General features: G+C 43.5%; 1 protein-coding gene across 2 annotated transcripts; it reads right to left on the bottom strand.

The window, feature by feature from the left end:
* Positions 1-874: 874 nt before the first annotated feature.
* Positions 875-8516, bottom strand: sycp3 (synaptonemal complex protein 3). Of its 2 annotated transcripts, none has more exons than XM_015965108.3 (9): positions 8394-8516; positions 8110-8250; positions 6820-6901; positions 6565-6599; positions 5527-5644; positions 4199-4298; positions 3201-3299; positions 2858-2962; positions 875-1133 (listed from the first exon to the last, which is right to left on the bottom strand). In XM_015965108.3, the coding sequence occupies exons 2-9, from the start codon at positions 8234-8236 to the stop codon at positions 1080-1082; spliced, it is 720 nt and encodes a 239-aa protein (XP_015820594.1). In that variant the 5' UTR covers positions 8237-8250; positions 8394-8516; the 3' UTR covers positions 875-1079. The 2 variants fall into 2 exon arrangements, with proteins under 2 accessions (XP_015820594.1, XP_015820593.1); XM_015965107.3 differs by having other exon boundaries at positions 8110-8245; positions 8394-8501.
* Between the last annotated feature and the right edge of the window lie 1301 nt (positions 8517-9817).

Raw genomic sequence — 9817 nt, 5'->3', positions numbered from 1 at the left:
GCAGAGAACGTCACAGCTAGTAGAAGCTAACTGTTAGCATTAGCTACTCCACCACACAGCAGAACTCCTCCAGGCTTGTGTTATTAGTTAAGATAAAACATCAATGTTGCAGAACAGTCAGTGGTAGTCGTGTTGCTGTTAGCCAATCAGAGGAAATATGTCCAGATATCAGGAAGTAAGACTCCAGATCCTGTCGTCTGATCACATTTGTTACAATCATCCTTTCTCTATCCTATTTCATTTTTGTGGGTCAGGGTTTTTCATTTTCAACTCTACTTTTCATGAGCAGGGTTTACTCATTTTTCATTCACAGAGCAAACAGAGCTTGTGACAAAACATGAAATGCTGTCATCTGAAGCTACTTTCTCCCCAGCTGGGTTTTACTTCCTCGAAAAGGCACACCTGAGCATTTTTCCCCAGAGAATGACTTACAAGGCATTCCTTCCTACTAGACACAGCAGATATACTGGAAACATGAGTGAAGTCAAATTAAGAAATATCAAATTCAATAACTTAAATCATTATTCGTTCAAAATTTCATCCATCCTCTTCTACTTATCTGGGGTCGGGCCACAGGGGCAGCAGCTCCTCTGGCGGAATCCTAAGTTGTTCCCTGGCCAGCTGAGACACAGTCTCTCCGGGATGTCCTGGGTCTCCCTTTAGGTCTCCTCCTGGTTGGACGTACCCAGAAACCCTCACCATGGAGGCGTCCAGAAGGCATCCTGACCTGAGCCACCTCAACTGGCTCCTCTCGATGTGGAGGAGCAGCGGGTCTACTCCTCCCGGATGACCGAGCTTCTCACATTATGTCATGACTATAGTTGACTGTTGGACATTCTTTATCAGTTTAACTAAAATGAAAAGACAAACCATGTGTGATGTAAAAATAATCTTTTTAATGAAACTGATTCAGCAAAATGACTCGGGAAAGAAACCAGAAGCAACTGCATGAATTGAAACTGGAGCGGTGTGAAAACCCATCAGAACCAGCAGTCACAAAACCGGAGTAGGAGACCTTAAATGTCACTAGAACAATGAAACACATGGACCACTGGAAGGGTTGCTCTGGTAACAACAGGTCAGAAAAGCATGGAATGCAGAGACTTGCGGACTGTAGCCATCTCCTGCTGTTGCTATGGAAACAAACAACAGGACATAATAAACGTTTGACTCCAAAAACACATATTAGTGCTGTTATGTTTATGATGTAAATAAAATCTAAACTAGAGGTAACATTTCCTTTTTAAGGTTTCTGCGTATCACATGACATTTCTGTTTATTAGCTCAATCTTTTCAACTTGGGTCCTGACCAAGTCCCCATAATAATGGTGTGAAATTGAAGCCAACACGGAAGTAACAAAAATTGCAGTTCCACCCTCATCCACTGGGGGCTGGTGTCAGAAGCGAGCAAATCCTCATAGACTCCCATGTTAAAAATACCAATTTCACAGCAGAAATAAACATGTTTACAGCCTGGTACCAAAACATGTTTTTTGTTTAAATGATCTAGTTTACACTCATGACAACTCTGAGGGGGGTGGATTTTTTGTCACTCTTCTGTTTAAGTGTATTAAATGCCTAAAATTCTGACTAATTAATGAGCATCCGACCCACGTGAACGCAGAGCTAGCTCTGGGGAAAGGCCTCAGTAGAGCCTCGGCCTCGCCTTAAAACTGTTCTGCCATTTTCAGTCTCTCAACTTAGACCATTAGTTGTAGTGTTTGTGCATTCTTTTTGGATATTATTTGTGCAATTAATGGACAAAATGACTTGCTGTGGCATTAATTGCACTAATAGACCGTCCAAGGAGTCTCCACTTCATTTTTTTTTGGTAAGTAAAATGATATTTATGTATTTTAGGTCACTGCCGCTGTTGCGCTAGCTGAGCTTAGATTTTAACATGTACTGTTTAAACATGAAATTTAAATGTAATAGGGTAAACCCAGTGCATTTAACATAACGCTGCATTTTTGAAAATGGGTTGAAATATAACATGTTGGTGGAGCTTGGTTCCGACTATCAGTATGGTCCCCTCCCCTCAGCGGCAGCTCGGCGCATCTCTGATCGCAGCGGCGGCTAACTGCTGTGCGGCTGCCGGCTTGTGGAGCTCTCGGGAGACCTCTGTGTTCCACCCGGTTTTACCCAGCGGTCAGCCCGGCGTATCTGTGACTCAGAAGCTCTGGTGTTGTGCACAGTTAACTCCGGTTGTAGCTAGGTAGCTACCTCTGTTAGCTCCCACCTCTGCATTAGCTTTGGGTTAGCTTGTAGCAACATTGCTTCAGTTTGACGGGTGTCGTCAATTGATCCCAGCCTTACAGCCCCACCTCTTTTCCCTTTTTTGGAATTGTCTAGGTTTGACGGAACCTGTGACAGTCAAATTGGCGGTGGTGGGAACCTCCCATTTTTGCACAAAAACTTATAATTGGAGCCTATGGACATGAATTGTCCAGTATATATGTCGATGGTCCTGACGCACAACCTGAATTTACTCCAGATGGTTTGAACTGAAGGCTTGAGGCCAAACATAAGTGCTTCCTAAACCTGTTTGTTCTTTTAATCATGTATTTTATGCCTTTTAATTATCCCTCAGTTTTTTTGCTTTATGTCTGTTGTTGTGTTTGAGCCTTTGGCTTTTTATGTACAGCACTTTGGTTAGCTGACATGCTATTTTAAACTGTGCTTTATAAATAAAATGGTATGGTATGGTAAAGTTGACATCTCTGATAACTTTAGGGTTGAATGTAGTTTTGAAGCTGTGTCTCGTACGTGTGACTCAGGGACCATGGTAATAACCACATGTGTGTTTCCTTTAGAGTGGAGCACTGTGTGGTTTAGTAAACTAACAGGATGAACTCACAATGTCCATGAGGATTTTCTTCTGAAGCGTGGCCATCTCCTTCCTCAGCTCCTGCTGCGCCCCCTGTAGGAACGTCTCATGGTTCTTCTCCATGTTGTCCATGTACTGAAGCAACACAGTGAAAACCTTTAAATGACCTGCATTCAGGTGCAGGAGGGGACATCACACCTAAAGTATAAACATCATGGATGTGATCTACCCTCAGAGGAATGACAGAGACAAAAGATGCTGGCAGCAACATCCACGGAGCAGAGATGACAGACTGGTCTTTACCTGAACTAATACGTTTGAATGGAGAACAGCAGCGCTGTGTTTGTGCTGGAACTGATAACAAAGGTCTCACCTTGACAAACTGCTCATACAGATCTCTGACAGCTTTCAGCTTCTGGTTCTGAACCACCCGGGCCTGCTGCAGGATTTTCTGCTGCTGCCGAAACAAATTCTGTCAAAATAAAAGATCAAGGCATGATTTCTGAGTGGATCGTGGGATGCTGAAGTAGCTTTTGGGCAAAATGCTGAACTTTGTAAAGCATGTAGCTGAGATCTATGTGAAAGGGTGAATGTGGCTTGTTAAACTCTAAGTAAACTTAACAGAACCCAGGGTGTTAAGGACATTCACTCATGTTTTCAACATCTGCAGTGGCCTCTAGTATTGTCATGGTCTGTGACTCCCTCATGTGTCTCCTTGTGATCCTCATGTGTCCCCTGGTCTGCAGCCCCTCCAGATTATCCCTCCCAGGTCCTGTGCTCCCGTTGGTCTCCCCTAGTCTCCCCTCTGCAGTTATTCTATAAGGTTCAGCTTTTCATTTAATTAGTCTCTTTAGTGTGTTTCTTTACCCGGTTTTGGTAGTTTTCCTTCCCCCTGAGAACATTACTTATTTTTCTTGCTCTTATTGTCTTAAGGTTTTTGTTCTTAGGTCATGTTAGTTTCCTCTCCCTGATTAGTTAATTGCTTTCACTAGGTTTCTCTCCACAGGCAATGTGGCGACGCATCCATGAGCCTGCTCAATTGCTCGATCGCCTATTTTTTGCTCATTTTAATTATATTTTTAACCATTTTCTAAATTCTTTTTTATACTTTTACATTTTTTGTTTTTGTGAAGCGCCTCGTGATTTTTATCTTGAGAGGCGCTATAGAAATGACATTTTCTTCTTCTAAAAGCTCTGGCGCTCCTGTTTCAGTAACTAGAAGTTAGCTGGAGCTTCAGACGACAGGATGTAGATAAGTTGGTCTTTAAATCCACTCCTCAGCAGGTCTGTCAGCTTTAAATATGAGTGGAACACAGAAGGTTTAGCGTGCGGACACTGAGTTGAAGCTAACATCTGGGAGTGGGAACTGACGTTCAGTTTCTCCTCCTGCTCCTCGGCTCGCTGGGCTTCATCCTCCCACTGCTGCAGGGCAGAAGAAACCTGCTGAGAGTACTGCTGGGTCGCCTTCTTCCTGCACACACAGTTTGCATAAACACACACACATCTGTATTTCTGCTATCACATGGGTGTCCAATCTGTGGAAAACTCTTGTTCTCCTATATTTTGAGACAGGTTATCCCTTTAGCCCTATCCCAGGATAACTCGAGCTAACCCTAACTAGCAGATCTATCCCAAAAGACAGTCTGAAGACGAGCAGCCCAGGTTTCTGCCTCATGGATGGAAAATGGAAGCTGGTTCCACCAGAGAGCAGCATGAGATCTGAAAGCTCCGTAGAAATAAACCTGACAAGAAACAAGCTAAAGGCAGGGCGACAGTGGCCCAGGGGTCAGGAGGTCATCCTGTAACTGGTGAGTTTCTGGTTCAAGCCCAGGCTACGTTTGTCAGTCTTTGTGTCCTTGGGCAAGACACTTCCCCCGCCTGCCTGCTGGTGTAGGTCGGAGTAACTGGTGGTCTCTGGCAGTGTGTCCCACGGCAGCTGTGGCTACAATGCAGCTCATCACCACCAGGGTGTGAATAGGTGACTGGGAGCTTTGGAGTCCTCTGACTGAGAAAAGTTCTTTATTTTTTTTTATCTGTCCTGTCCTGGCAGTTGAAGCAGACAGAATGGTTGATCTAGGCACCATCACATGTCAGAGTAGTTTCAATCTACAGCAAGAAGGATGTGAGATATTCCTCCTGTTGCACCAAAGCCTTTAGTACGTTAGATCGTATTCACTTATGTACCATTTGGGGCCACCAAGCTTGGAGCCCTCAGCCTAGCACAGTGTCACCGTCACCAAATCAGGCCAGCCTGGGGTGAGACAACCCCAGGCCCCAAGGGCAAGGAACAGCCAACATGGGGTGACCAAGCCAGCCCAGCCCCCCGGTGGAGCGAGCACCAGCCCCTCAACCCTCAGGGACGGTGAGGTGTGTGGGGTCATGCAGTGGAGGGCCCTCCCCCATTCCGGAAACAAAGGCCACACCATTATTTGGGGGTGGGTAGGTTCCTGACTGTCCCCCCCCCCCCCCCCCCCCCCCCAACCTGCAACTGCCTGCCCCCTCCCATAAATGCCAACACCCAGAGTCGTGGGACCGCTCCCCCCGAAAAGCGCTTTATTAGTGCAGGTCATTCATCATTAACCAAGACCCTCAGTGATGAAACAGAAGAAAACCCTCAAAGCAGTGAGAGAATAAAAGCACGTTTAGGGAGAGTTTAGCACTTTTTCTTTAGGTTTTCCTGAAGTTACAGAAACAGTAACCTTTGGCCGTGATGGTTACTCCAGAGCTGCTCCAGTTTCTGTTGGCTTCCCTTCATGTAGTTCTTGGTTAGACACTCTAGGCGTTTCTTCTTGGCCTGCATCACCTTGCTGATGTCGGCTTAAACAAGAGAAAAGACAGTCATGTTTGATGTCTGCAGCACTCACAGCTGATCTAACAGAATGTGTTAAATCTGAGGTTTGATAAACACCAGAAACCATTGTTTCCTGTCTGTGAGCTCACCCACCACCTTATATTTTGAAAGAGAAACCTCAAAGCTGCAGATGCGCTGACATTTTAATCGTTACGCACATCGCAGAGGTAGCTAAATTAATAAAGACAAGATTCTCATCAGAACATCTGAGCTGCATACTGCTCAGCACAGCTCGCTGTCAGCGCACACATAAGGTGGACAGTGAGCTGAAGGTGTGGAGAGGGGCTTGGAGTGGGTCAGTCACAGGCAGCAGCAGAACCAGAACCATGCAGGAAGGTTCCTCTCACTGAAGCAAGTGTTCTCCAAACCCTGTCTCTCAGAGAGACGTGTCACTTAGAAAATGTTCCTGATGATGAAACTTTGGCTGAATAGCGCTTGTTCCTGTCTCCAATGTGACAACGCGATCCATGAGCCTGTCTGAGGAAAAGAGTCTCACATCCTCTTCAGCTCAGAAAGCTCCTATAGAGACATCTGATTTCACACAAGCAGGTGACCTGTCACTTCAGGTCTTTATCATTTTTGTTTAGATTTTAAAATATGACTATTTTTACATTTAGAATTGGCATACAGATTAAAATGAATGCAGTAAAATAAAATACATTTTAATTAAATATTCATTCATTATTTTACATGCAGAGAGATCAGATGGATGAATGAGCCGCCGGTTGCCGACCGCTGTGCTAGAATAACAACAATCCCAGAGTAAAGGCTTCACCTTCTCTACAGTAAGGGTATGAAGTAACTCAAGTTTATCACTGACGAAAAGACTGACAAACAATCATGTTTAAAAAAAACTTGGGTCAAATGAATAGGAACAGCAGCTTACCCCCAAATTTCTCCAACATAGACTGAACCTCATTTCTGAACAGGTGACAAGAAAAAGGTTAGTGTGAAATATGAACAGAATCAGCATGCAGGTGCAAAAGCTGTAAAACATATTAAAATCACCACTTATTTCAAATATATTCGCTTGGAGATGATAAGTGGTGGTTTGATTTCTTATCACAAAACAAGCAATTGATAAACAACATAATTTATTCTGAGACCTGTGACTGATCATTGCTGATGAGAGAAACTGTACCCGACTGCACATGAGACGGCCTCCTCCTCAAAACCAGCTGCTGATCTCTTCTTTGCCATCTTGTCAACAACATGAGTTTCATCTGGGGACATTAAAAGTCAATAGTAAACAGTGAAACCTCATAGCAGGTCCAGATGAAAAAACATAACAGAGTGGTCAAATGTAGAACCTATCCTAGATAGTAAAAAGATGTTTTATAACACAGCTGTGATGTGAAAATCGTTTTTCTACTTGTTAAGTTGCAACAAAGTGGGAAAATATTATTGTCTTAATTGTGTAGGAGCTCTAGACTAGTCTAGACCAGGGATTCCCAAAGTGTGGTGCGCGCACCCCTGGGGTGCGCGAGCTGCCGCTAGGGGGTGCGCGAGGTGAAAAGTGTAATGGCTGCGGAGCTCAGAGAAGTCTGTCATGTGTCACCATTATTGTAGAAACTCATTTGTGGGTGGGCCAAAGAAAAAGTAAGTGGGCCCAATAAATGTAATTGAAAACAAGTATATTTTTGCGCACGCGCGCGTGTCCTCCACATGTGCCCTAGCTTCATAATAACAATGCACCGAGCTTCAGCACTCTGGCCTGCGCACGCCGATATGTTCCGTATTTGATCATTTTTAACGGTGTTGGAGGAATCTGAAGGTGGCGAGTCATTCTGGCAGATTAACACCTGTCTCATGCAGGTGTTCTGACATTGTAAACCTCACACACAGAACATTGTGGATGTAACAGAATAACAAGAAATGATTCCCATTCAGGCTATTGACAGCACGCTGAAGATCTGAAGTTCAGAGTGCGTCTGTCAGAGGTCAGACGTGTTCCAGCGGAACCACGGCTCACGGGTGCACATGTGAGCACATCTGGGCTGGGCAGAAGTTTAAATAGCGCCAATAACGAGACGCGGTGACTTGAGCGGCTGTGTCCTGATGAAGGTCTCTGACCAAGAGCTTGACGAATAAACTCCTACATCACAGATTGAAGTGTGTGGATTCTCATTTTGTTTGTACTTGTGAAGCGCCTTGTGATTTTTATCTTGAGAGGCGCCATATAAAAGATCCTTTTCTTTCATTCAAATACACTGACTTTCTGCGCCAACACCTGTAGATTTCTGAAGTGCTGACCAGAGGAAAGTGCTCCACATAACACAAGGATTGTTTACTTTAGAGTAAAATATCTTTAATAGTCAAATTACATTATTATTGGGGGTTGTCTTCTAAAATGTCATCTTATCTGTACAACCTGCCCATAAGAAATGGATTTCTGTTGAAGCCAGCATTAGCTAGGACTCTTCAGGCATACCTTCTCTTCCCTCTTCTTCTGAGCCACTCAGGTCTTTCTTTTCATCTTTTTCAGTAAAAGCATAAACAGCTTTATCCAGTTTTTCTTCCAGGTGTTTTTTCGTCATCGGTTTTCTACGTGTAGCCATTTTCCAAATCTGCTCTGTGGGTACAAATGAAAATCATTAGAGTTCATGCTAATGGCATTTCCAGCAAAATAACGTAACTGTTTTAAAACTTCAGCTGTTTAGCAATTTCTTAAATGAACAAATTAACTTGAAATTGTAAAAGAAGATGTAAACTGGCCTGTTTCTCTACTCTTGGAATAATTTTCTCCGAAAAGTCACTCAAACAGAGAAAGCAAGACTAGCCTAATGAAGTTAGCTCCCGCCACAACGGGTGTCTCTCGCTGCTAACAGGTCCCTCCCGAGGCCGGAGAACACAGACGCGCGCCCCCTGCTGGCTAGCCTCCGTAAATGCAACTCTATAGCCTGGCAAGTCATGCTATTTTTTCTGAACAAAATAAGAAAATAAATGAACATCTCTGCTTTTAAGAGTTTATTACTTTTGATTCACCTACTTCTTACCTTATCTTGTTGCAGTATGTTCAGATACTGTTTACTTTAAAAGAGCATGGCAGAGATCATCAACATGTACAGAAAATACAACGAAGCAAATACAAAATACGTCCATTTAGTTTATTTGAAATGTTTTAGAGTTCGACTTAAAGGGATTGGATACTGACGTTTTATGGATTCTTTTTCAGTTGATGGTTGAATCTGTAATAATTACAACAGATGGGAAAGCATCAAAATAAACAATAAAAATTACAACGTAATGTCTATTTAGATCACAGGGAGGCTGCTCTGCTTTCACATGTTTTACTTTTATATTTCAACTGAATTCTTTATTTTTTACCATTTTCCACCATCGATGTGAGAATGGATGAGTGATAGTATCGTAAAGCACTTTGGAGTTCTCCGACTCAGAAAGGCGCCCTAAAAATGCAGGTCATTTTTCATCTAATCTATTAGTGAAAGTTTTAGAAGAAGAAGAAAATATTTCTATAGCGCCTCTCAAGATAAAAATCACGAGGCACTTCACAAAAACAAAAAATGTAAAAATATAAAAAAGCATTTAGAAAATGTTTAAAAATATATTTAAAATAAGCAAAAATAGACAATTGTGATTTATAAAATGTTAAGAGAGTGAATAGGAAAGAGGGAAATCAGTGGATCCTGAGGAAGGTGGATTAGGTGGGGAGAGCAGAATAAAGAGAGAGTGGTGAAGAAGGTCATACAAAAGCCAGCTTGAACAAGTGAGTCTTCAGCTGCTTTTAAAGGAGACCACTGAGTCCACTGATCTCAGGCTCAGGGGGAGAGAGTTCCAGAGTCTGGGGGCCACAGCAGCAGATGATCTGTCACCTTTGGTCTTTAGCCTGGTGCTGCACAACCTGTAGGCTTTGGTCACTGGACCTCAGGGACCTGCTGGGGGTGTAGGGACTAAGAAGATCACCAATGTAAGATGGTGCTTGTCCATGTAAGGCCCTATAGACCAGAACCAGGATCTTGAAATGAACCCTGAAGTTGACTAGCAGCCAGTGAAGCTGGAGGAGAAGCGGGGTGATGTGGGTGTGTTTGGAGGACTTGGTCAGAGGCCGAGCACAGGCGTTCTGACCCACCTGTAGACGGTTCAGGGAGGTTCTGCTCAGACACGTGAAAAGAGTTACA

The sequence above is a fragment of the Nothobranchius furzeri genome, chromosome 4, assembly GCF_043380555.1.
Source record: "Nothobranchius furzeri strain GRZ-AD chromosome 4, NfurGRZ-RIMD1, whole genome shotgun sequence".
Classification (NCBI taxonomy): domain Eukaryota; kingdom Metazoa; phylum Chordata; class Actinopteri; order Cyprinodontiformes; family Nothobranchiidae; genus Nothobranchius; species Nothobranchius furzeri.
The sequence above is the reverse complement of the archived record's forward strand: the minus strand, read 5'-3'. Positions and strand labels throughout refer to the sequence as shown.

Excerpts from the sequence above, each read along its gene's own strand:
- sycp3 (XM_015965108.3), bottom strand. The coding sequence starts at position 8,236 with ATGGCTACACGTAGAAAACCGATGACGAAAAAACACCTGGAAGAAAAA. Across the intron at positions 6,600-6,819 it reads GCCGTCTCATGTGCAGTCGG|AAATGAGGTTCAGTCTATGT; the intron begins GTACAGTTTCTC and ends TCACCTGTTCAG. Across the intron at positions 2,963-3,200 it reads TGTATGAGCAGTTTGTCAAG|TACATGGACAACATGGAGAA; the intron begins GTGAGACCTTTG and ends GTGTTGCTTCAG.